Source organism: Leucopleurus acutus (assembly GCF_964270905.1).
Source record: "Leucopleurus acutus genome assembly, chromosome: 14".
Lineage (NCBI taxonomy): Eukaryota > Metazoa > Chordata > Mammalia > Artiodactyla > Delphinidae > Leucopleurus > Leucopleurus acutus.
Genome location: NC_139156.1, coordinates 63,669,195 through 63,696,333, shown reverse-complemented (window position 1 = coordinate 63,696,333; position 27,139 = coordinate 63,669,195). Strand labels below are relative to the sequence as shown.

Sequence of the window (27,139 nt, the reverse complement as noted above, 5' to 3'; positions counted from 1 at the left end):
TTCCAGAATCTTAGATAATCAAAACTATTCGATGCTGTATCTCATATATCATTATGTTTCCAGTTTGTGACCCTCTACGATCCGATATACTGCATTAAATGATAAGGGCTAACATGCTGTTTAAAGTCTTACTTAAAATTAAAAGCTGGTTCTTAGTTTTCATTCAATGGGAGCTAAAGGAAAATAAGAATCAATCAATACCAAACGACTTCCTGGCCCCTTTTTTTCATCCTTATCTTTCTAAGATTACTTAGTTTTCATATACTACTTTTTCTACTTCCATAACCACAATAAAACATTTCTGCAATACCATCAAATTACAAGTTAGACTACAATACAAACATGTCCTAAAAACCACATGGCATTTTCTTTACGCTACAATAATCACAGAATGGGACCTGCCAAACATGAGATCCATTAAAAATTTAAAGGTTTTATATTTTCATGCCATTGGGAAAGTTAACACCAGCAGAAACAACGTTATTGTATATATTTTTCTAAGGATAATCTAACAAAGATATTTCTGCTTCTCTTGATTGCTGAATCTTTCATCTATGATGGAATGAAAAGATTTAATTAATTTTAATTATGTTACTTTATTCTCTCAGCTTAAATACTTACTTCTAAAAGGGAGGAAGAAAGTTACTGTGCCAAGTGGCTATACTTCTAAATTCTTAGTTTTCACAGTTGAACAGAGGACAAGAATTTTCATAGTTGAAAAAAGAGTATGTAGCATTTGACAGCAGTCATGAAAGTGGAGATAGGTCTCTACTTTGTGAAGTTACTTTTCCGTATACTGTGTATCAGAAATGTTAATGAAGGCAAGAGAAAAGATCTTAAACTCCAAGAATTTTTTAAAAAAATCACGACTATATTCAATATTCTGTGATAAACCATAATGGAAAAGAATATTTTAAAAAAAGAATGTCTCTATGTGTATAACTGAGTCACTGCTGTACAGCAGAGCTGGCACAACACTGTAAACCAACTATACTTCAATTAAAAACAAAATTTTTTTTAAATCAAAGTTTGGAGAACTTTCTGCCTCAACTTTATTGCTGCTGGTGTTGACTTTCCCGATGGTATGAAAACATAAAACCTTTCATTTTTAATAGATCTCATGTTCAGCAGATCACCTTCTATGTTCCAAAACATATTTTCAAAGAACATAAAACCACGGTGGGCTTGAAGCACTGTGGTCTCACTTGTGGCTGTTCCTATGGTTGTTTATTCAAGAATAGATTCTCCTAAACAGCAAAGTTTGACAGCCCTGACAACTTTATGCATATATGACTTTTAGACACTTTCGTTTTCCATTTTCTTTTTTTAAAAAATTAATTAACTGTTTTGTTAAGAGGAAGTAAATAGACTGTGGGACTTAAGGCAACTCATATAATGCTTCTGTGAGTCAGGTTGCTATAAATGGAGAAAGCGCTCCCAGCTTGATCTTTTTTTTTTTCTTTAGGCACAAGAAAAGTCTAAGTAATGTTCATAATTACGGTGACCATATAATCCATCATTCAAACCATGATATTTTTGAGAGTGAAAGAGCACAATTAATAATCATGCCAGGAAAACAGGCATAAAGCAGGACTGTCTAGAATGAATCGAGACATATGGTCACCTTCTCTATAAAGCTCTGCTGTCAGAAGAGGATGAGAAACACCAAGACACATCCAGCTGCTTTGTTAAAGTTTGCTCTAAAATGAGGCACAGTGAAGAATATAGCACATTCTCAGGGAACTTAGCCCCCTTTAGTAACACACATCAGTATGTAGCTCAGTGCCTTCTGTCCCGAAACAGAGATACTATCTGCTCATCTCAGAACTTTGAGCACTTCCAACTAGAGGACCATTTTTCTATTTCTTCTTTCTAATTTATAACATTCTAAAATGGGGCTGCTGTGTTGCCCAACTCCAGGGTCACAAAATGACGCCTCTTGGAGTTGTGCATCATGGTGGCCTTTCCCTTCTTCCTGGCAATCAGATTTAGAAAGAAGGAGAGACAGGGACTTCCTTGGCGGTCCAGTGGTTAAGACTCGCCCTTCCAATGCAGGGGGCACGGGTTTGATCCCTGGCCAGGGAACTAGATCCCACGTGCCCGAATCGGATCGGCTGGTTTCTGGCAACACTGGTTGTGTGTTCTTAATCGGCATCAAACAGTCAACAGCCTGTCTATACAGGCTGAGGCGATGGTGACGGATTTCTCTTCTCTTTCCCCACTCTTGTTTTGCGTGCAGAGATTCCAGCCAGCTACAACAGCTTCACAACCAAGTCTTACTGGAACAACAGCAGTTGCAAAACCCATCTCCTTCATCTCCTAAGGAGTTTCCTTTCAACATGAGTGTTTCGACCTCCACTGCTGGCCCAGCGGTGACAATGTCCGGCAAGCAGGTGAAGGCCCCTTCATCACAGACATTCAGCTTGGCCCGGCCAAAGCACTTCTTCCCCTCCACAAGCACGACCGCAGCCACCGTGTCCCCTTCCAGCTCTCCAGTGTTCACCCTGATCAGCACTCCTCAAGCCATGCAGAGGACAGTGAGCAAAGAAAGCCTCTTAGTTCCTCAGCCCTCGGCGCAAACCAAATCTCTGGGAGGGGTATCGGTCCAAAACGAGCCACCTCCTCCAGGTCCGACAGAGCCAGCACAACTGCCACTCACATTTTCCATCGCCAGCGGAAACCAGTTTCAGCCCCACTGCGTGTCCCCAACTCCTGTCTCTCCCACCAGCCGGATTCAGAACCCAGTGGCTTTCCTCAGCTCCGTCCTGCCTTCTCTCCCTGCCATCCCACCCACCAATGCCATGGGGCTGCCTAGAAGCGCACCATCCGTGTAAGTGTCATTGAGGTTTCTTGATGTAAAAGATGTCATTTAAGAATGGACCCATATAAGAGTAGCTTGGTCTGGGACAGGACTTTCATTTAGTGAATTCCTACATAATCCAATCTCTTCGACACAAAATGGATATTGAACACCTTAGGACAAAAGGACATGATTACTTTAAATAGTATTTTTATAATTTAAATACTGAAAACACCTCGACACACAGATTTTCTGGGCAGTGCTCAAGGTTTGCTCGCAAGATGCACTCCGTAAGTGCCTGATGGCTCCTGGCTCTGGTTGCCATGCCAACCACTGGTTTCTAGGCCTCTGTACCCTGGCCAGTGCTTTTCATGAGTGATTTAGGTGTGAATTTATTTTACAGGCCATCCCAGGGACTAATGAAGAAACATATAAAGTCTTCCCAACCAGTGAATGATGATTACATTCGTGAAACTAAGAATGCAGTGATTCTAGACTTGGGGAAAAAAATGAATTTCAGTGATGTCAGATCAAACCAGCAGGTAAGATTGTTGGGTTCAGACGGCTTACTGGAATTTCTTTGTAAGGAATGTAAGTTTGCTTAATTCAGTCCTTGGATGCTCAGGTCACCTGACCTTGGTGAAGCTGACACTGCAGTTTTGGAAGGCAAAGCACAGACTGTCCATGGTTCACGTAGGAAACTCGTCCACATGGATCCACAGCTCTTGATTTAGCCCGGTAGTTAATTCAGTTTACTTGTCTACGTGCGTTTACCTAGAATAGTGTATGTTAAGGAGAGAGACTAGATAGTCTGTTTTCCATTCCAACAATCCTCAGCTCAGTATTGGCAAACACTGTCACATCTTTGAGACATTTCAATATCTGAGCCTTGAGATGACCTAGACTTTAAGGAACTCTGGGGTTCCAAGCCATCCTTTATCTGGCTGCTTCAATCTAATGTGCTTGGGGTTTGCTCACCAGTTCCTCTCAATCTTTACATTAGGTTGAAGCACGTGAAATAGCCATTAGCCAATATCCTGTGTTTCAACCTGTACAACTCCCTGCTTTCTAGTAAGTGTTTACACGGAAGGAGAAAAAGGAAAGTCATCTGTAAGCATCACATAAAAGAAAGACTAACTATTTTATTGGAGCCATTTATTTTTGCTTTTTGTAAGGTGGTTATTTTTTAAATGCAGATTTACATTTTAATAATCTAGCTCTTGGTTTATTTCCCCAGGTGGGAACTGATAAAATCTATTTTAAGTATAACATAAAATTTCAGTGAAAACTATATACCAAATATTGTGGAATTTGTGACATAAGTGACCCCTGGAAACAAGGCTCCAGACTCCCCTGACCATATGCTGTTTTCCTTCATGTTTCTATCTCTTACTTCCAGTGGAGCCATTGATATACAGTATTTTACCATTGTGTTATATGTTGGACAATTTTTACTGAGTAGATTCTCTTGAAAGTAATGCTTAAAATGCTTAAAATAATGCTTAAAATAGCTTAAAATGCTTTTTAAAATTGACTTTAAATTATTGACTTGAAGCAGGATATTTAAGCTTGCCATAATTGAGTACACTTTTCAGGTATTATCTCGTCAAATTACATATATTTCTGGGAGGCAAACACCAACGTAACTATTCTTCTCTTCCATCTTCTAGACAGAGAAACTGAAGCACAGTTGTCAAACTGTCAGTGGTAGAATGAGAACCAGAGCCCTGGTCTCCAGGACACTTTCACATTTTCCCTGAAACTCTGCAGCCTTTTTGCAGTTTTACGACAAATACCTCCAAGCCCCATAAACGTTGCTCTGTCTAGCACAGATTTGTTTTCCTATAATACTGTCATCACAGTTGTGCTTGTTAATCCTTCTAAGTGTCATTGAAATCAGAGCTGTGTTCAGCCTATGTCTTTAACAACTCAGACAGGGAGCAATTAGAACCCTGTAAAAATGATACCAGGTCAGCACACAGGCTGTTTGGTTTTACTTTTATGGTTACTCTGTAGGTAGTTCCAGGTTAATCCATTGCCCCCACTCAGAGGAAAGTAGGGTTTTTCTCTTAATTACCTGAAATGTGAGTACATATAAACATGAACTTCCATGAGTGGAGTGCCATAAACCCAGCAGAACTCTTTATTAAACCTCCATCATGAATTATCTTCAGGGCTCACAGCAGGAACTTGGAGTCTCAAAAAGCATCTCAATGCTCTCCATATTTCAGTGAAAACTATATACCAAATATCTGTGACACATCCATGTTCTTCTGAGTGTTATTATGGTATATTAATTACAGAATTGATCTTACACAGCATTCTAGGCCAGGGATCATGAAAGCCAAGCTGCATAAATGCAACTCAGGAAACTAAGAAGCTGTCTGAGATGGAATGCTTGCATTAGGTTGGTAGATGTTGATTCTGAGAAAGTTTTGAGGAATAAATGATGACCATATTATAATATTGCTTTGTCCATTGCTGCCTTGGGAAATGACAGTGAAAAAGTCATGAAGCACTGTCTAAATGTATTGTGGCCCATTGAGGAAGTTAAGAAGAAGAAAATTTGCTGAGAAAAAGTGGAGAACAATCAGAAAGAAACATGTGTATTGACAGCCACCTCCACCTGCATTTTGGGGACACAGGGGTCAAAGTGATCTGTTTTCTTACTCCCATATTAGCCTGCACATACGAGGGGGAAGCAAATGATTCCTTCTGAAGAGTATGCATTTGTTTTTTATCTTGCTCTGACCACTTTTAGGTCCAGAAAGCTGGACTCTCTTGCCCTATGTTATTCCTAAGCAGATGAAGAATAGTAAACGTTCTAAAGCATTTACATGTTACGTTGAGCATGAACGTAAACCAAAGGTCCTTGAACAATTAATATTATTGACTATAAAAAATGTCCTCCCCAGAACTCAAACTTCTAAATTAACGCTTTAGAAATAGGGTTTACTTGTTGGATCTGCCACCTTGTATTTCTCTGCTGTAATACTTCAGCATTTATCCTCAAACTCATTTTATGTAACATCTTCAATTAGCAACTAGCATTTGCTGGTTGATTCTTAGGACTTTGTGTGATACAAAGGTGTCATCCTTTCAGATGTTCATATTTATTAAACTGTTTAGCTTTCTAAACCGATAAAGATTTATAGATTTTAGGCTGCATCATCCTTATTTTGAAGGGTATCATTCACCACCAGTGGATCTTCACTGGACATCACTTGGTTTAGGTTAGCAAGGTGAGTCTGAGAGGTCAGAGGAACCCAGGATCACACAAAATGTGATGGAACCTTCACAACCAACGATTTTAATGCATACATGACTTAGTATGACGTTCTGCTCCCAGTAAATAGTTGGTGGCTGTTAATGTCTAAAGCGCACACACACACACATTTAATGTCTTATTTCAATTTTCCTCCTCGACCTCATTTCTCTGGAAACTTTCCCATCTCTTTATTCTGCTCCTCCCCCCCATTTTTTAAATGAAGGCTTCATTAAAACTGCCTGCGGTTCCCAGATACTACCCTATATGACAGAGGGGGGAAAAGATAAGTACCTAATTCTTGCTCTGCCTTTTTTTCCTCTAATCTCCTTCTTCTCTAAACTGCTTAGTCATTTCTTCTATTTAAATCTTACCTCTTTCATCTCTGACCATGAATTCTTTATGAAAATTCTCTCTTGAGGGCAAACAGTCTTGCGATCTGTTCCTTTTCTAATAAGAATTCAACGTAGTCATTGGCCTTATGTCGCTCACCGTGGGCACTGTAGGACCCTGGGTGCTGGAATAGTGAAGTGTCCCCATGTCACCTGCTGTGGGCCCACCCAGGATGCACCAGTCACAAGCTCCCTGGGAGCGGGATTGGCAGGGGGTGGGAGGGGGTCTTGTTCATTGCTGCACCCCTGCTGTATCTGGCCCAGAGTAGGGGCTCAGGGAATATCTGCTGAATTAACTCACAACTTTGGGATTTACATTAATTTCAGATAGGATAACCAAACTTTTGACCAAGGGGAAAGTTTTGGATTTGTTGCATCTGTATGGAAAATATCTCACTTAACTATAGAGATTCTGATTATACCTAATTATAGACACTATCTACTATGATAACAATCTATTTTAATCAACTGACTAAAAAGATGAAAGCCTTTTGAAAAAACCAGACTGAAATTAAGCAAAACTCTGGTGTTAACTGAACATTTAAGTATAAAATAAATCTGTGAACCATTTAGTAATTATTTATTCTTAAAGACAAAATCTGGATTTAAAGTATTTTTATGCAACCTCCTTGAAGGTAGAGTGTGTGTTTTATAGAATGCCATGTCCCCAGTGCCTACTATAGTATTCTAAGAATTTGGCAGCAGGGACAGGGGGTAAGCCATGAAGCCTGGTTATTTCTATTGAAGGAAGCATGTAGTATTGGATAAATCATAAAAGAAGACATCCTCTGTGTAGGTTAACCTCCAAGTTAATCTAGGATTCTCTTATCTGCTGTCCATACTGTGGCTCACCCAGGAACAAAAGGAGAATACTTTCTCTAACACATAAAACTTCTTTTAGTGAACACTGTACCCAGAGTTGGTTGGGAACCCTTTGGGCAGGCTCTTCCAGCTGGTTTGATCCTATCTGATTATTTGCCCCTGAAGCCCAGACTCAGACCCAGAGTAGAGGAAGCCAGCAGCACGCTCAGGGCAGTGAGTGCCAGATCATGGCCCACGTTTTGGAAATTTGGAACCTTGGCAATGCCGTATCTGATTGGGTTGTGTCATTACACTGTGGTTCTTAGCAGGAGGAAGGCACTCTCCACCACTCTGACAGTTTGAAGAAAACTTCTGCAGATGTGTCCCAGAAACCAAATGCCTCAAGTTGTCAAACTATCAGCCTTAAGAGGATTATCTTTAAAGAAAAAAAAAAAAGGAATTATATTTTCAAGTGGCATACTCTTCTGATGTAATTTTTTTAGCTTTTCATTTTCTTTCGTAGAGCAACTGAAATTCCATGCAATTCATTTTCACTTAAGGTCTTTAACATAAGCCTGGAAAGGATGGGCCATATGTCTTTGACTTGCTTGCCATACAGACCAGATTTACACAGAAAAATATTCTCTCCTTTGAGCACAGACATCACCTACAAGCAGCTGACGCAGAAACTCCTACTTTTACTCACAAAGGGGACAAGGCAAGGGAAAATGGAGAACACAGCCCAAATCCAGTTCTGGAAATTCAAAGTGTACAGCTGCTGACAGTGGATCAGTAGTACAACCTTTGTGCAGAACAGTGCAGAAAGCACATTCAAATTTAACTTAAACACACTGCTTGTTTGCAAATGTCCTTACAAAATCTGAATCCCATCAGTCACAACTTGGCATGACAACCTTGATTTATGTGCAAGAGGATTAGTTATCCTTGGAATAACCAACTCTTAGCTGCAAAGCACTACCAAAAAAAAAAAAAAAAAAAAGAATTCCTGCTCTGGGGATGGTTTGCATCTTTGTAAACATCTCAGTGGTAAAGATTCACTGCTTTAGAAACAGGTCACATACCCCTTGCCACACAGTTACATGGGTTTCCTTGTTCCTGAGGTTCAACTTCCCAAATATTTAATGAAATCTTTCACGGAAACTCCTTGACCTACAGTACTCTTATTTTGTTGTGCATCTGTAACTTATATATTATACCATATAACTGGTACCTTCAACAACTGTATCTTAAAAGCAATTTTATTTTTTTCTCCCTTTATCCCTTTAAATTTATCTAGTGGGGCTAATCCTTCCCCTGGCAATCTCAAATGTGAGGTAATCTCAAAACCATTTTGACCAATTTTAGTTCATATAAGGTTCTACATTTACTTTGCTGCAAAATACAACCTTGATCGAGTAATACAAAATGACCAGTCCTTGTGGTAACCAACACCCCAATCCTTATTCAAAAATAAGATCCCACACACAAACGCCCCCATCCACACCTCACACCGCACACTCCAGGGACCTCTACAAATGGGAAATCTACAAATGGGAAATCTAAAGCCAGGAAGGAAGTATGGCCAGCTTCTCTCTTTTTCACTCCCTCCTCCCCTGCTTCACTAACTGCTGTTCCCAACTCCTTCCTTTCCCAGCCACAGAGGGACAAAAGCTGACTCCACACTGGCTCTGTCTCATATGTGGCCCATATGTGTATGACAGGAACCATCACAAGTCCTCTGACCTGACACAGTGCAGGAGTGTGGGCCACTGAAAGCAACCTTCAGCTTGCCCACCAACAAAAACCCTCCTTGCTCCTCACTCTACATTTCTTAGGCAGGAGTCAGATACCAATCCACTGGAGGAACACAATAAACACTACAAATGGGTCTATTTAATCTCTCTCAACAAACTGGAGGTGAAAGGCAGGTACTTTGGGGGTAGAGGTGGAGGTGGAGGCGGGACACTCACAGACATTAATAGCTCTTTCCAAAGTCTTCTCACTGGATTTTCTCCCTCCTGACTCTTTCGTATCTCTGATGAAGGTGAAGAATATCAATCATCTAACCTGTCCTTAAGCACCTGCTTTGAAATTTCTGGAGGATACTTTGTCTCCCAACTCACTTGTTTTTTGATATCTAACTCATCTTGGTGCCTCAGAAGAATACAACCGTATCCTCAGTACATAGTTACAAATGGTGTATTTTAGATAACTCATTGAGTGTTCTATTTTCATCACCTCCCAACCTGTAGTACTGGTAGAATAGTAAATATGTAACCAATATGTGTACATTTATAGAAAAACAAAACCTGCGTATTTTCATCATATTGCTTCCATAGTTCCTTTGGTTAAATCAATTCAAACATTTATAAATTCCATAAAATCAGGTCCCAACTTGGTAAAATCAAGTTCCTAAAAATAGCTGTTTGGAATACATGGAGACAATGTGGTATTTGTATTCTCAGGCAAGTGCTCAAAAGCCTTAGGTATCACCCATTTGTTCCTCAAGTATAGATATAATCATAACTTACCACAATGTACAGTAATACTTGTTTGGAAAAATTAGATCATACTTTCAATATAGAATTTCAGGAATTCATTCCCCCCCCCCCATAATAACTCTGACAATGTAATTAGCCAGGAACTTACCAGCCCTCACCCATCATGCAGTAGGAGAAGCTGCAGAGAAGGTTCTTTAGCTTGGAGCAAGAACTCCACTAAAATAGTGGCTAGAGGCGGTATGGAATGGATTGGGAATTTGGGGACTTAAATGAAACAAGATGAGAAGCCATAAGAAGCTAAGACCCCTTGCCACCCTCACAAAAAGCCTGGGTTATCCTGAACTCCAGGATCTGTGTGTGAGGTTTGCAAACTATATGAATTATGCTTTTGACTATTATTTTTAAAATACTACAGCTATTTAGCACCTACCTCACATAGTAAGAGAATAAAATGACTCATTGGTTTTACTCCTAAACATCCAAAAAATAAACAAATTTGTTAAAAGGAAAAATAATACCCATTTAGGAGCATGAATGCAATTCAACAAGGAAAAAAAATATATTCCTTATGGGATTTTAAATTGTCAAGACTAGGAAACATTTCAAATTTGTGGGATTAGTTAATGTATTTATGGAAAATATACTCGCTGTATAGTATTAGGTTGAATAATTTGAAATTGCTGATATTTTTACCTCTTTTAACCCTCAAAAATGGCAATTTCACGTAGTTCAAACTAATAAGTAGATAGTTGGAAGCTTTAAGTATTAACTTTAAAAAAAACAACCCAAAATGTAGAAAATAGTCTTAATACTTTTAAACCAAATTGGGTTTCAAATTAGAAGTGAACAATCTTTTACTTTAATTAGTTTGTTTATCTGATTAAAAATTAATACGCTTCACTGGAGATGAATCATTTTTCTACCCTGAAAGAGCTGTAGATGTATTTTGTTCACCCAGTCTGAGATGAGGCTGAGAAGGAAGATTTAAAATTGGTTCTAAGAAATTAAAACCAAGAAACATTTGGTGTCCGTGTTTCCTAAGTTCCAATTCTGCACAAATTCAGGCGATGATATGTATAAGACAATAGCTAGAGGACATGAATGATGTGGTTTAATAGCTTGAGAACATATCTCATGAGTCCTGAACTCAATTACTCTGCCTATGACTAGGGGGCAAATCAGCCATGTGCTCCCAAATTCCATTTTGGGGGAATCCTAGAACCATCTCCATGGGGCCTACCTAAATCATAAAATTATGGTTAACTAGAGTCACAAGTTTAACCAAAGGGTTCACCCTCACCCCAAGCACATGGCTCCAGATTCCTCAAAGATACAGTAGTGTTGGAACAAGTGATGGCTCCCATGTCATTCATGTATTCTTTCATTCTTCAGATACTCATGGAGCACCTGCCATGTAGCAGGCACTCACTATTCCATATATGGTTGATATAGTGGGATGCAAGACAGACAAGAGCTCTGCTTTTCTGATGCTAACATTCTAAGGCTTAGATATATTCAATCATTCAATCAATATACAAACAAGAAAAACACTAGATAGCAGTCCATGCTCTGTAGAGAATTAGAATTGGGAGTTACTTTAGATGAAGTGGCCTGGGAAAGTTGCTTTAGGGAGGTGACATTTAAGCTTGATAGAATAGGGCAGGATAGGGAATCAGAGGAATCCAGGATAAGTTCTAGATTTAGGTTAACTCGGTGCACTCAAAGTGTGGTCTTAGACCTGTGCCAGTCTGCAAGCTGTCATCTCTCCACCTTGAGATAAGTATGGAAATTGAAAGTAACCATTAAGAAATTTCTAGAGCATTTGACAGAGAAATTTTATGTCTACTGAATATAATAATTCTGCATGCTTTTTCTATTTTATTTTTCTAGTAATTCATTTTTATTTTTCTAGTAATTCATTTTTATTTTGGTTGAAAAATCTATTGAAAAAATAGGGATTTTTTTCAGGTTGAAAAAATCTATTTTTAAAATCTGGTTTTCACCATAGGTAATGTGAGAAACACCAGCTTAACCACTTAACCAAATGGATGAAGAGTGGTGCCAGTTCCAAAGATGGGGAAGAGCAGGGTAGGAGTATCTTCCCTGGGGGACAGAAATCAAGTGCATGTTGTTTGGACCATGCTAAGCTGGTCCATGGGTGCACCCATGAGCCACCCAAGCCATGACAGAGAGTATACTGGTGGGTATATGACTCTCATGATGTAGAGTAGATCACTGGGTGTATGAGTTCTGGGGAGAGACCAGGCTGAGACACATGGATTTGGAGTCATCAGCATACAGAAGGTATCTGAAGCTGTGAGACTGGATGAGATCACCTAGATCAGAGGAGGAAGAGCTAGTAAAGGAGACTGATAAGGACCAGCTAGGGGAAGAGAAGGTGTCATGGAAACCAACAGAAAAAAAATGTTTCAAAAAGGATAAAGTAGCCATCTGTGTCTAATGCTATTGAAAGGTCAGGTAAGGTAAGAACAGATAAGTGACAACTTATCTGTGGATCTGGCAAATGTGAAGACCCCGACAGCAGCAATCTCAGTGGAACTGTAGGAACACAAGCCTAATTGGAGTATGTTAGTGAGAGAACAGGCGACAAGGAAATGAGGCTACAACAATAGAAAATTCTTTCAAATAGCTTCGTCGTGAGGGCAGCAGAGACACAGTGTAGGCAGACATGGGGTCAAGGGAGATTTATTCAAGACAAGTTTTCCTCAAGTATGCAGATGGGAATGTCTAGTAGAGACAGGAAGCTGGTGATGCAGGCATGTATCAGAATGCAGTTCAGAATAATTTTGCCAAAATACCACAAAGGCAGCTCTACATATTGAAATGGACACTATTAGTAGCTACAAAAATTATATTCCATCTTCATTCCATTCCCTACAATATTCTACCGGGGCTCCATGCTGAAGGTGAGGAATCAGGGTTCACTAGGACAGTTTGGGATTGTAGTAGAAACACAAATCTCCTTCAGTGCTCCATGATGAGGAACTGGAAATGGAACATGCCTGGTTTACTGAGGTTCCACAATGTAAATCTAACATTCGAATCTTAAAAAGTTTCGTCCTCACATTGTATTGATGAACACATTCTTCCTCACCCACAGAAACTGAAATTAAAACATGTTTGCCATTTTGACAGGAGTACAAAATTTCAAGCTTTGAGCAGAGGCTGATGAATGAAATAGAGTTTCGCTTGGAACGCACCCCTGTTGATGAATCAGATGATGAAATCCAACATGATGAGATCCCCACGGGCAAGTGTATTGCTCCCATCTTTGACAAAAGACTCAAGCACTTCCGGGTCACCGAAGGCTCTCCAGTGACATTCACCTGCAAAATTGTTGGGATACCCGTCCCAAAGGTAGGGGAAGATGACCAGCCAGTTGGCCAACCAACGGTGCAAAACTATAGACAGTGCCTTCAAGAAAGTCTTACCAGACTCTAGTGCAGTATCTACAGAGGGAATGAAAATCAATACCAGAAAATTAACAAAGCCCAGGTAATCTGACTAAAAAGATACAATCAGGAATAGAATCATTAAATAGCCAGGCAAAAACAAAATCAGATAACTTATGGGTAAATTAAAATTTTTATAAAAGTTGAAAATAAATTCCTTAGTCATGATCCTCTATTTTGGGCTATTGATTCTCTCAACCATCAAACTCACCAAACTGATACTTTTCTTTCTATTTAACATCTGCTGAATATCTACAGCATGCCTGTTGTACAAAGTGAGGTATATTTGTATTATTGCTGTTAGGTTGGTAAATGCCGAAAATGTCACATCGTTATCACTGGCTGCTGAAAAATCTTATGAGTCACCAGACTTTTTGGCAGTCAGCTGAGAGAAGGATTTACACCCAGTATGTCTACAGCAGGGAATCTATCCACTCTACTTTCACAAACATTAACATGGCGTTAGTATGTATGATTAGGTAACCAGGAAAGGTAGAGAAGGGCAGCTGCAACCAGTACTTTAACTCCCCTGTCTTTGAGAGATCTCCTTGATACATGCAGAACTTAACTTGAAAACTATGTATAGTTAAATTTTAGTCAGAGGAGAAATTTAGCAATTTAGCAATTGAATCCTGGCCTCATTCCATTTGGTATAATAAACCATACTATCCTTTCAAGTAAGGTCAGCTATTCTAGGCCCTGAGATCTCGGACTTCAGGAGACTTGAGTTTGTAAAAGGATAATAGGAAAAGTTCCAGGCTCCCGGTTTTAATTATTTTGCCTCTGACGACATGTCTGGTCCTTAGGGTGGCTTTTTAAGTAATTATAAATATAATAAAAATAATCAAAAGCTTTATCTCAATCCTAAATTATACATAATTTCTTACTTAAATATTGTATATGTACAAGTGGAGGAGCATATTATACTGTCATTTGTAATATGTTTAAAAATTGTTTTCTAAGTGTTGTATAAGGGATGGGTTACTAGTGGTAGAGATGGCAATCGATCCTTGCCTTATCCTACTCCTTATACCATTATCCTCTAAAGATGTACAGAACAGGGACTCCCCTTGTGGTCCAGTGGTTAAGACTCCACGCTCCCAATGCAGTGGGCACAGGGTCCATCCCTGATCAGGGAACTAAGATTGTGCATGCTGCATGGTGCAGCCAAAAAAAAAAAAGATGTACAGAACAGTGTATATTCTCCTTGATTATTTTTCATTTCAGGTTTACTGGTTCAAAGATGGGAAGCAGATTTCAAAAAGAAATGAGCACTTCAAAATGAGGCGAGAAGGAGACGGGACATGTTCTCTGTACATTGACTCCACCACCAGCGATGACGACGGCAACTACACCATCATGGCGGCCAACCCCCAGGTAGAGACGCAGGGTTCCACGCTGTACTGCACTCTGAGGAAGGAGCGGTTCATGTCATTGTCAATAAACCTTGAGAAGTGCAAGTTACTAAAGATTTCTGAGGAGAATGAATAAGGAGCATAGAGACTGTGTAACTAGAGCACAGTATCACAACAACTTACAAGACCACTTAGCCACTGATGGGTCACGCCACCCTTCAGCCTTTGTCAAAGGACATTAGTAGTATCTACTCACTAAGTATATGCCCCAGACCTACTGGAGTAAATCTTGTTTTGATCAACTCATTGACTCTCTTGAAGAGTCAACAAATTATTCTATCAAAGAATGATTTGCGAGCTTCCCTGGTGGCGCAGTGGTTGAGGGTCCGCCTGCCGACAGCAGGGGATGCGGGTTTGTGCCCCGGTCCGGGAGGATCCCACATGCCGCGGCGAGGCTGGGCCTGTGAGCCATGGCCGCTGAGCCTGAGCGTCCGGAGCCTGTGCTCCGCAATGGGAGAGGCCACAACAGTGAGAGGCCCGCGTACCGGAAAAAAAAAAAAGATTTTCTAGTTTTTGTTCTTTAAAGAATAAGCAAATTACTTGTGAATATCCCTCACTCATAAAAAAAATTTTTTTTGGTAAAAGTTGGAAAGCCATAATCTTTCACTTTCCTTTTCTAAAGAGACCAAGACTTAAAATTCCCCTTAAAGATATGGCAGAATAAATATCTTCAACTACTACTAGAATAGGAGGTACAGAACTATAATTTCCACTCACCCACTCCTCCTATTAAAATGTTAGTTTTGAAGATAACTTCTATTGAGGAAAGTATAAAAATACTTGACCATGAACTCTGCATGTGCCTACAAATAATGCTAAGTGCACAAGATTTCACATTTTTTTACATTTATGTCTGTTCATCTCTCAGCTTAAAAATGAAAGTCACAATATTCTTAAAAATCATTTTCCCTGGAATATTAACAGTGATTTAAGGAGTTATATTGTTTTCATCCCCCCTCAAAAAAAAAAAAAAAACTCATAATAGTTAGCCAAAAAGTTCATAATGTTCTGGTCCATAAGAATGTATATGTACTGAAAACATGTAGAATTGTTTTTATTTATTTTAATCTCCTTCATTTTCTGTTTCTCAGGGGAGAATCAGCTGTTCTGGCCACTTGATGGTACAAGGCTTGCCCATTCGAAGTCGACTAACAGCTGCTGGTCAGCCTCACAGGTAAAGACAGTAAGAACCTCCCTTCTCTAGCCCCTCCCAAGCAGCCACCCACCACAATGATCACTGAAGTATCTGGTCTACAAATTGTCAACTAAAGTGTAGTCCTCCACCTGCAGCACCAGCATCACTTGGGAGCTTGTTGCAAATGCAGAATCCCAAGCCCCACCCAGACATACTGATCAGAATCTACATTTTAATAAGCTCCCCAGGTAATTCATAAGCGCATTAAATTTGAGAAGCATTGGTCCACGGCACACTTTTAATGGTTCAAAAATTGCAACCATCAGTAGCACCTGTGCACATAATATATAAATCAGACTCTCTGAATTAAATTACCTTGTCTTTAAAAAACAGAAACCGTTAATGAGTGTATGTATACTGATAAAAGATTTCTGTTGTTGTTATTGTCTCCAATATAACAGTTGTCTCCAACACAGCAACTGACTTTCCTCCTCTCCGATTTTACTAATCACTAAGAAGAAAGAGCCTGGCTTTCTCTCGAGTCTTACGGTGCCACAAAGTCTTAGCAAAGCATTTCATAGTTGCTGACATGGATGAATTACATTAGACTTACCAAAGGGACAAAAATAGTGACCCATGTTTCAGATACAGTATTTTACCACCGTTGCAACTCTACGTTCTTGTTCAGTTGTTTTTTTTTTCCTTCTTCAAGAACAGCTGTTACTGTGGTCAGTCTTAACCAGTTTAAGTTCATGATCATCTTTAATGGTCTGACATAATTTATTAGCCAGGTTAAATTTTATTACTCAGAGACACAGGGATTGCAGCTGCCTTGTTCTGGGTGATAAACAGGACTTCTCTTTTGGCTCTTATTTGAGGTTCAGATTGAATACTGATTTCTTTATTCTGAAACTTCTGAACAACTGGTCAAACCCAAGGCAAGGGGAGCTGAGTCACTTAACCCAGAATGACTTCAGAGAGAAAGAAGCTAAAGGCTGTTTATTTAATTACAGATCTCACAAGATAACCCTACAGTGGGTGAGATAGCTAGTACTTTGCTTTTTACATCAGCTCCACACTATTATTTATTATCCCTTCATGGTCCAGCCACCCCCACCCCCCAAAAAAATCTTTCTCCAGGCCCGAGAGCCATGCCTAAATGTCTATACTGTCATAAGTTTTGAAGTGGTTTCTATGCGTAATGCCTGAACATGCTTGCTGTTTTAGAGTAAGGTCCCGAGCGCAAGAAAGAGACAAAGAGCCCCTACAGGAACGATTTTTCCGACCACATTTCCTGCAGGCTCCTGGGGATATGGTAGCTCACGAGGGGCGCCTCTGTCGCCTGGACTGTAAGGTAGACTCTAGTACACCATTCTTGGTTCCAAATCTGTTCGTATTTTGTATTTGTTTGTTTGTATGCACCTATTTTTGTTTGTATTTGTTTTATGGTGGTTGTTTTTTCGGGGAAAGGGAACTGAGGAACAGAGAGAGAGAGCGAGAGAGAGAGCGAGAGCGAGAGCGAGAGCGAGAGCGAGAGCGAGAGAGAGAGAGAGAGAGAGAGAGAGAGAGAGAGAGAGAGAGAGAGAGAGAGAGAGCGAGAGAGAGAGAGAGAGAGAGAGAGAGAGAGAGCACTTTTTCCCCCACAACGTTCTTTTGGAGCATTTAATACCAGACAAAAGTATTTCATAAAATCTTTAAGTGTTTATATCTTAATAAAAGTTACACTGATACTGTACCAAGTTAACTCTATGCTTGTAAAGACAACCAAAGAGGCGATGTAATTCAGACATTTTCCATATGGTACCTGGAAAGTCTTTATTACTATAAAGGCATAAGGATGATTTCTGCAACCTTGAAGTGAATTGCTGTGAGGTACAGCCTTTGAAAACACTAGAGTCATGAAAAGATGGCTCCAAGGCAGTTTATGAAAACAGAAGCTGGTTTCTCATACTACTCAACATCCATCACCTTCAGCTAGTCTACATTCTAACTCTTCCACCAGAAACTAGGTTCAGTTGAACAGGTTGAATATTTCTCAGTATGAACAGTAACTTAAGTCACCCCTTCTGTCCATAGAATGCTATGGACATTTAGACACGAATTAGTAAAGGCTTAAGGTTACGCGTTTATAGAATCCACTTCTCTAGGTGGTTCTTGCTCTCTCACTAGTTACCTAAATAATATTTGGGATTAATGTCTTCCACCCTAAAGCCTAAAAGAAACCCATGACTGGGTCCCACCCCCGAAGATTCTGATTTAATATAGTAAGTGGGCATCAGGATGGTCAAATACTCCTCATGTGATTATGACACACAGCGGCTTTGAGAACACTGGTTTAATGTCTGTGCCTTTCTCGGCTACCTGTTGCTTATTAGGTGTGTAAGCAATATCTCTGAAACTGATCCCACAGGCCTATTTCATCTATCTATTTAGCTTTTTAATTCTTACTCACTCTAATCTAGAATATAATCATGACCCGAATTGGGGTCCAAATACTATACGGTTTAAATGCATGAGGCACCCATCTAGACCCCTCTTGTCCCTATGCTCCTGAGGAGAGGTTTCTCAGCACTGACGCTCCGTTGCTATCGATGTGGTGCCAGACAAGGATGAAGAATTCAGCCACCAAATAAATCTGTCTGTCATCGATCTGTCATTTGCCTCGTCTGTCCTGTTGCTTATTAGGTGAGTGGCTTGCCGCCTCCGGAGCTGACATGGCTGCTCAACGGCCAGCCTGTGCTCCCCGACACCTCCCACAAGATGCTGGTCAGGGAGACTGGAGTCCACTCTTTGCTCATTGACCCGCTCACTCAACGTGACGCAGGGACCTACACCTGTGTTGCTACCAACAAAACCGGGCAGAATTCCTTTAGTCTGGACCTCACCGTAGTAGGTAAGGTTTGCTGCTGGGACCCCTAAACGTAACTCCCTCCAAGGTGATTATGGAAACATGCAGAGCCTCTGATGTAATCCCTTAGTTCTTTGTCCCATGGAGTCTCATCTTAGTTTCTCCTTCACTGTAATAAGGGCCATGTTTCCTACGTTGCTTTCGAAAACGTATCAGTAAGCTAAAAACATAATATGGTACTTTGTGTATATCATGCTTGCAATAAATGGTAGTCATTGTAATTACTAATTGACTATCACTAAATTCAGGTCACTTGTCCTATAGCCCATCACTCCTGGAACACTCCAGGGTCTCCCCCCACCCCAAGCTTCCATGCCTTTGCATCCGTGGTCCCTCTACGTGGAATGCCCTTCTTTGCCTAGCAACCTCCTACTCATTCTCTAAGACTTAATTCAAATGTCACCACAAAGGCACAGTGGATCCACCAGGTTACATCCTCCTCTGTTTCCATAGCACTTAGTAAAGGAGAGTCTCTTACAGCACTCATGGCTTCGGTGTAACTATTTCCCCTTTTGCCTCCCTGAAGACACCATGAGCCTCTGAGGTCAGAGATTCTGACGTTCTTCTGTGTATCTCTGACGTCTGACTCAGTGCCTGGAATGTGGAAGGCACTTGAATCTGTAACTACACAACCAAACCCTTACCTTATAAGATGATGTGAACAAAACACTGTCATGTCCACAGATAAGGACAACAAGTCACTGTCACCTGGGAGGTGCCTGCCCCTCGGGGCAGTAGTCCAGCCAGAATTAGATTTCAGAATGTATGAAATCTTGTGCTGGGCTTTCTCCCGCTGTCTCCCTCGTATGGCCCCTGAAGGAAATCAGGGTAGCTTCAGGATGCTAATCCTCTCTCTAAGCTAGTAGCTGTCTCCTCAGTATATTTTTTTCTTTTTCTCATCCCTAATTCCATCTCACCAACAGAGTAGGAAAAGCTCATTCTGCGAGGATACGGTGATTGCGGCTTTTACTCTTTTCCCACTGTTTTGCTATTGACTAGGGAACCCTGAGATACGAGGTAGCTTTGCCTTAATTGGTTCTGTGGGGGGAAAAAAGCCTCCTTAGGAAGCATAATTTGTGTGTGTGGTTTTTTTTTAAATAGTATACTTCTTTCAACTTTTCTGTAGCTATAAAATTTTTCAAGATAAAAAGTTGAGGGAAAATTAAGATATCTTCTACAAAATAAACTCCTCTAAAAAAGAAAAGAGAGATATATTTGGTACATATAATATACTGTTTCTCAAAATTTACTGCTGAGCAATAAAAGAAACTCCCTCAATTCCACACCTACCATATGCATCCCATGTGTGTGACCCAAATCCTTAAGTGTAGTCCCTCATAAGACAGGCAGAGACAGTTTCCTCATTTCTTTTTTATCAAGCTTCATTTCTGGAGCTTTTATCAAGGCAGTGATCTTCACTAAGAGGCTTGAGAAGTGTTCTAAAGAAGAGGTAAAGGTGGGTGGGTGCTCACTCTGCTAGATTCCAGAACTGTAATTTGTTTGAGGCATGGACCCCAAGGCACTTACTCTTCAAACTAGCACTGCCCTTCTCTCATTCAGCCAAAGAAGTGAAGAAAGCACCTGTAATCCTGGAGAAACTGCAGAACAGCGGCGTTCCCGAAGGCCACCCAGTGAGACTGGAGTGCCGGGTGATAGGCATGCCTCCACCTGTGTTCTACTGGAAGAAAGACAATGAGACCATCCCCTTCACCAGAGAGAGGATCAGGTACTGGCTCCACCCTCGGTCAAGTTCACTGAGGCTTGTCAGGCCGCCCAAATAACTCCGTAGCCTTTTGAATCTGGTTTCTTTCACTTAGCATCATGTATTTGTTTCACACGTTACTGTGCTTATCACGAATTTATTCCTTTCTATTGCTGAGGGGTAGCGCATTGTACAGATGTCCCACAGTTTTAAAACCTTAATTTTCAAGCTTAAAAAGGTATGAGGAATTTATAAAGATCGTGCCTATTTTTTGTCATGTGTCTTCAGTCGCATTAGCACACGGAAAACCTTTTGACAGTAAAAAGCTAAAATAAAATAAAGCAAAATAAAATATTAAAGTAATACTCCTTCTCCATCCATCACGACATGGCTGTTTTTTAAGTAACTTTAAGGATCCAGTTTCTTAAAGTGGGTGCTTTCCTTAATTTCCCCTAACCATCCTTCATTCTTTGCCATTTTGGTTTTATGCTACAAAGGCAGCTTATGTACAGAAATTTCTACTGAGAATTATTTCTTCACAGTAAACTGAATTTGTCCTAGAAAATATTCGGTTTTACAGAATCTGGGCATCTAAAAAAGTCTATGTACATACAAGTCAGGGTTTTTCTCTGGTAAAATATAAGCAAGAACAGAGCATATTCTTGAGTTAACACTTCAGTGTAAATTAATGAAACGTGTCAAACACAGCCTGAAATTCTGATGTAATTATCTAGGATTGCAATATGCAGTCAAGGTTAGTTAAGAACTACTGACATAGAGAAAACAGAAGGAAAGAACATGCTGATTTGCTCCTGAATTGTATTAAGCTAAATGCTGCACATGCCCATGGATATATTAAGAAATACCCCCTCCACCCTAAAGACTGCATACAAAAACTATTAGAACTGATAAACAAATTCAGCAAGGTAGCAGGATACAAGATTAACATACAGAAATCTGTTGCATTTCTTTACACTAACAATGAAATATCAGAAAGAGAAAGTAAAGAAAAACAATCCATTTTAAAATTGTATCAAAAAAAAATAAAGTACTTAGGAATAAACCTGACCAAGGAAGTGAAAGACTTACACGCTAAGAACTATAAACATTGATAAAGGAAACTGAAGATGCTACAAAGAAACGGAAAGATGTCCCATGCTCTTGGATATCCCAGCGTGGTATTGGCACAAAAACAGCCATATGGATCAATGGAACAGAATACAGAGCCCATAAATAAACCTACACACCTAGAGCCAATTAATCTTCGACAAAGGAGGCAAGAATATACAACGGAGAAAAGACAGTCTCTTTAGCAAGTGGTGTTGGGAAAGTCGGACAGCCGCATGTAAATCAATGAAGTTAGAACACTCGCTCACACCATACACAAAAATAAACTCAAAATGGATTAAAGACTTAAATATAAGACATGACATAAAATTCCTAGAAGAGAACATAGGCAAAACATTCACTGATATAAATCATACCAATGTTTTCTTAGGTCAGCCTCCCAAGGCAACACTGTAGAAATAAAAGCAAAAATAAACAAATGGGACCTAATGAAACTTATAAGCTTTTGCAGAGCACAGGAAACCATAAACAAAATGAAATGAAAACATACAAAACGAGAGTAGATATTTGCAAACAATGTGACCAACAAGGGCTTAATTTCCAAAATATACAAACAGCTCATACAGCTCAATGTCAAAAAACAAACAACCCAATCAAAAACTGGGCAGAAGACCTAAATAAACATTTCTCCAAAGAACACAGCCAGATGCCAACAGGCACATGAAAAGATGCTCAACACTGCTAATTATTAAAAAAATTCAAATCAAAACTACAATGAGGTATCATCACCTCACACCAGTCAGAATGGCCATCATCAAAAAGTCTAAAAATAATAAATGATGGAGAGGGTGTGGAGAAAAGGGAACCCTCCTACACTGTTGGTGAGAATATAAATTGGTGCAGCCACTATGTAGAACAGTATGGAAGTTCCTTTAAAAACTAAAAATAGAGTTACCATATGATCCAGCAATCCCACTCCTGGGCATATATCCAGAAAAGACAAAAACTCTAATTCAAAAAGATACATGCACCCCAATGTCCACAGCGGCACTATTTACAATAGCCAAAACATGGAAGCAATTTGAGTGTCCATCAACAGATGAATGGATAAAGAAGTTGTGGTATATATATATATATATATATATATATATATATATACACATACACACACACACACATACACACAATGGAATATTACTCACCCATAAAAAAGAATGAAATAATGCCATTCGCAGCAACATGGATGGACATAGAGATTATCATACTAAGTGAAGTAAGTCAGACAGAGAAAGACAAATATCATATGATATCACTTATATGTGGAATCTAAAAAAATGATACAAATGAACTTATTTACAAAACAGAAATAGACCCACAGACATAGAAAACAAACTTAATGCTACCAAAGGGGAAAGGGTGGGGGGAGGGATAGATTAGGAGTTTAGGATTAACAGATACACACTACTATATATAAAATAGATAAACAACAAGGCCCTACTGTATAGCACAGGGAACTATATTCAGTACCTTGTAATAAATCTATAATGGAGAAGAATCTGAAAAAGTTATATGTGTAACTGAATCACTTTGCTGTACACCAGAAACTAACACAGCATTGTAAATCAATGATACTTCAATTAGAAAGAAAGAAAGAGAGAGAGAGAGAGGGAGGGAGGGAGGGAGGGAGGGAGGGAGGAAGGAAGGAAGGAAGGAAGGAAGGAAGGAAGGAAGGAAGGAAGGAAGGAAGGAAGGAAGGAAGGGAAGAAAAGACCCCATCCACGCTAACAGTCCATCCATCCCTGGACTCTCGTTTTGGTCTACTTTCCCGTAGCTTTTTAACAAAGTTCTTGTTGCAATGTCCAGCCTGGTTCGGAAAAGAGACTTTCTCTGTACTTTGGTTGTGACAAGTGGGAGTCCTCCTGGGAGGAGAGTGGAGAGGGCAAGAACAGGTCTCAGCCATGGCTACCGACCCTCTTCTTTCCACCTTCAAGTGTGCCTCTGATGCTTGCTTCCAGCTGAATCCCCTTCCCTCTGCTAGGGTCAGGGAGGCGAGGAGAAGCACTGCACTGCCTGACTTGCCCGAGTTTCCCGGAGTCCTAAACTCGACAAGGCCGCTTCTGCCCCCAGATACAATACGGATACATTCTTTCTTTTCTCCAGCATGCACCAGGACACAACTGGGTATGTCTGCCTCCTCATTCAGCCAGCCAAGAAATCAGACGCTGGATGGTACACATTGTCAGCCAAGAATGAAGCCGGCATCGTGTCATGCACTGCCAGGTTGGATATATATGGTAAGTATAATGGCATCGGTTGATCTGTGTGGACAGGCAGCTTAAAAATCTTTTTTGGGGGAATTCTCTGGTTGTCCAGTGGTTAGAACTTGGCGCTTTCACTGACTAGGCCCCGGTTCAGTCCCTGGTCGGGGAACTGAGATCCCGCAAGCTGCACGGCGTGGCCAAAAAAATCTTTTTCTTTTAGGATAGATGTAGTATGTTTTCATAAATGAATTGGTTAGATCATAGTTTAGTGCTTAAGAGATGGATTTTTTAAGTCATTTTATCCTAGTCACCTCAGGCTTTTGTACACTCTTTCATTTCACTAGAAGGTTAATCGTCTTCCAAAAGAGGTTAATTTTTCTGTACTTGTAATACTAGGAATTACAACTACTTCAGAGTGTACCTGTGCTTGTACTTCTAATCACCCAGCATCTTCATGCCATCTCCTTGCCGCCATGGGTCACCCACTGGAACTCCCTCCCCACTGCCTGTTATTCCCCAGTCATACCTCCACCCAGCAGAATTTTCCAGACCCTATTCATTTGTTAATTAATTCCACAAATATTTATTACTCCAATCTCACAATCAGACTAATAATAGAGAGCTGTCCTAATGATACTGATATCAGATGACTTTTGTACAGTGACTTGTAATTTATGAAATGGTACCCTAAGATCCTCCTAAACCCATGAGATTATTGTAATTGTTGTTACCCTCATTTAAATGCAGAAGAAATGCAGAGACTCAGAGAGATTAAGTGACTACAGCTGGAATGCAAATCCAGGTTTTATATCGTTCCTTTGAGCCATGTTTCTAATTTTCAAAAACATTTAACAAATTAATCTTTATTAATGTATTTGTGTACTCTACTCCTCTCCTCTATAATTTTGACATTAACTGGTATTTTTGAAGACATATTCCTTAACCCAAAAGTGTAAACCTTTTTTTCCCCCCTCTTTTAAAAGAACTAATTTGTTGGCTTAATAAGTTTCTTATTCATTACTGGTTTAACATGATTAACCAGAATAACAAATAAGAAACAGTAACTCTGCCTAGAACCTGAGGTCCCTGCTATTTATAGGGGCACCCGCCCCCCCTTTTTCATTTTTTTGGCCGTGCCGCGCGCCATGCAGGATCTTAATTCCCCCACCAGGGATCGAACCCGTGCCCCCCTGCAGTGGAAGCGCGGGGTCTTAACCGCTGGACCGCCAGGTACCTCCTTTCTTTGGTACCATACAGGAGGGGTCTTGGCCTGCCATTTTCCCTAAGTCTAATATTTAGAGAAAATACATAGCTTTCTGGTTATCTTCCTTAATTCGTGGACTTGAAAAGAAATTCAGCTGTGAGGGACGCTGGCTCGAATGTACTGTCCCCTGGGAGGATCCGAGGAGAGACACGCCAGTGATATGTTTCTTAATCCAGGCTAATGCCTTACCATTTCACCCACTTCACCATGTCAGAAGGAAACAGGTCTCCAACTAAGAAACTCATACCAATAAGCCCTGAAACTGATGACTCTTGTCGCAGTCCTGCTCATCCGCGGCGGAGTCCCCAGTTCAGTTAGTCCTGGCTCCCGTCCTGATTCCACAGCACTAACAACGCGAAGCGCTGAATCCTCAGCTGGGACCGGGGAGTGGGGCAAAGCATGGAGGATTGGGGGTAAAATCAATCCCGTACGGCCCCCCGCAATCACTTCCTACCTGTCCGAGGAACGGGGACAGTAGACATCCGTCTCTCTTCGAAAAGAGGGCTTCTAACAGTACCTGCTATCAGGTTAAGGTGTCCGAGAGAGCCAGGAAAGGCTAAGGGGCGGAGGGCGGCGGGGAGGGACTTAAACCAGTTCATGGCTGCCTTACTGAGTGCCTGCTCTCTCGTGGAATCGCTGTAAGTTTTGTCCTGTTTTGTAGCTTTCAAATTTTGATTTTATCAATTCACTCAGAGGCATTTAGATCCCGAAAAACTTATTCAAAAGAATGAAATCAACAAAGGACCCGTTTATAAGTGGGAATGCTACAAGGGTCCATAGCTTCGTAGGACCCAGAGCGTCCATGTTTCCCACCTGGTGCTTCCCCTTCTCCACAGCAAGGTTGTTGGAAACCTCATGCGAAGACTGCTTGGTAATTTCTGAATCAGTGACAACACACAGGACTGAGCAGCTTGGATGGATATTTCATTCAGGCCATGTTCAAGCCTAAGGATCCTGGCTGCTAAAACCAGTGTCCCTTTTGGACAGTGCTTGGTGAACGTGGAAATTCTAATATTCCCTTTTGTCCCCGAACCATGGTTGATTGCACATAAGTTACTTTTCAGTCTTCTTGCTGTAGCTCATTAGAACCTGATTAGGGCGGTAGGTAGGTGATCGCTGATTAGTATGATCAGGTGTGCAGTCAGAGGTCTGGACTCATCTTTTGGCTCCCATTTCCATAGATTTCTCATCTCCACCTTCTGAGGTGCCCTGCCTTGAGAGCCTACCGCCCTCTCTACACCGCCCTCCACCCAGCAGACTCCATGCTAGGTCAGGAGAAAATTTTGAGAAATCACCCTAGTCACCCACTGTTCCTTCTTACAGTCCCAAATTTTACTGGATTAGAATCATAGGGTTTGGAATTAGGGGATTAAAAAATCACCAGCCCAATTTCCCTCTTCCCGACAGGGAAGGAGAGATTTTATTTCTCTGTTTTACAAATGAGGCATTTCAGACCCAGATATATTCCAATGCTTTACTAAGATCCCACAGAAAGTGTTGGAATGAGCACAGAATGCACCCCTGACGTGTACCTGCTAGACTGTATTCCTTTGATTGTAACACATTATTTGGTCCATTTTCCAGCTCAGTGGCACCACCAGATCCCACCACCCATGTCTGTCCGGCCCAGTGGCAGTCGCTACGGATCTCTCACCAGTAAAGGACTTGACATTTTCTCTGCTTTCTCCTCCATGGAAAGCACAATGGTGTATTCATGCTCTTCTCGGAGTGTAGTGGAGAGTGATGAACTTTAAGAATGTCTGGGTGCCTGCTGTGTAAGGGGGTGGATTGTGGAGGGGGAAGGAAGACCAGCCAGATAAGATGGTTTCCAAGCAACTGGATTTGAGTAAGTTCCCACACTGCCCGACCTGTGGCAAGGAGAGCTTTGAGTAAGTCAGCTGGGGACTCGTGCAGTCTCAGCTCAGGGAGAGATGGAGGGCTGTGCCTTTTAAGATTCCAACAAAATGAGAAGACAATACCGCCGAACCAAAGATGTCATGCAGCTGCCATCCACTGCTTTGGGAAAAAGCTAGCATGCTTCCCTGCCCCCTGCTGCGTTGGGGTATTCAGGCCCTCCTAGGAGCAATTAGGGGTCAGATGCTTGGGCTGAGAGGAGTTGGACAGTAGTGACCTTAGGAATCACTAACTCACTAA

The 27,139-nt window shown here is 40.7% G+C and overlaps 1 protein-coding gene across 2 annotated transcripts in view; it reads left to right on the top strand.

Annotated features, from left to right (window-relative positions):
- Nucleotides 1-26,739, top strand: part of MYPN (myopalladin) — a gene marked incomplete at both ends in the record, with an annotated part of 66,301 nt that extends 39,562 nt beyond the window's left edge. For both annotated transcript variants that reach the window (XM_082855115.1, XM_082855116.1), the window contains 10 exons: nt 2,240-2,830; nt 3,204-3,342; nt 12,916-13,137; nt 14,460-14,609; nt 15,739-15,821; nt 17,010-17,136; nt 18,468-18,675; nt 20,251-20,416; nt 23,621-23,754; nt 26,570-26,739. In XM_082855115.1, coding sequence (XP_082711241.1) covers nt 2,240-2,830; nt 3,204-3,342; nt 12,916-13,137; nt 14,460-14,609; nt 15,739-15,821; nt 17,010-17,136; nt 18,468-18,675; nt 20,251-20,416; nt 23,621-23,754; nt 26,570-26,739 — 1,990 coding nt within the window. The remainder of the gene's footprint in view (nt 1-2,239; nt 2,831-3,203; nt 3,343-12,915; nt 13,138-14,459; nt 14,610-15,738; nt 15,822-17,009; nt 17,137-18,467; nt 18,676-20,250; nt 20,417-23,620; nt 23,755-26,569) is intronic.
- Nucleotides 26,740-27,139: the final 400 nt, after the last annotated feature.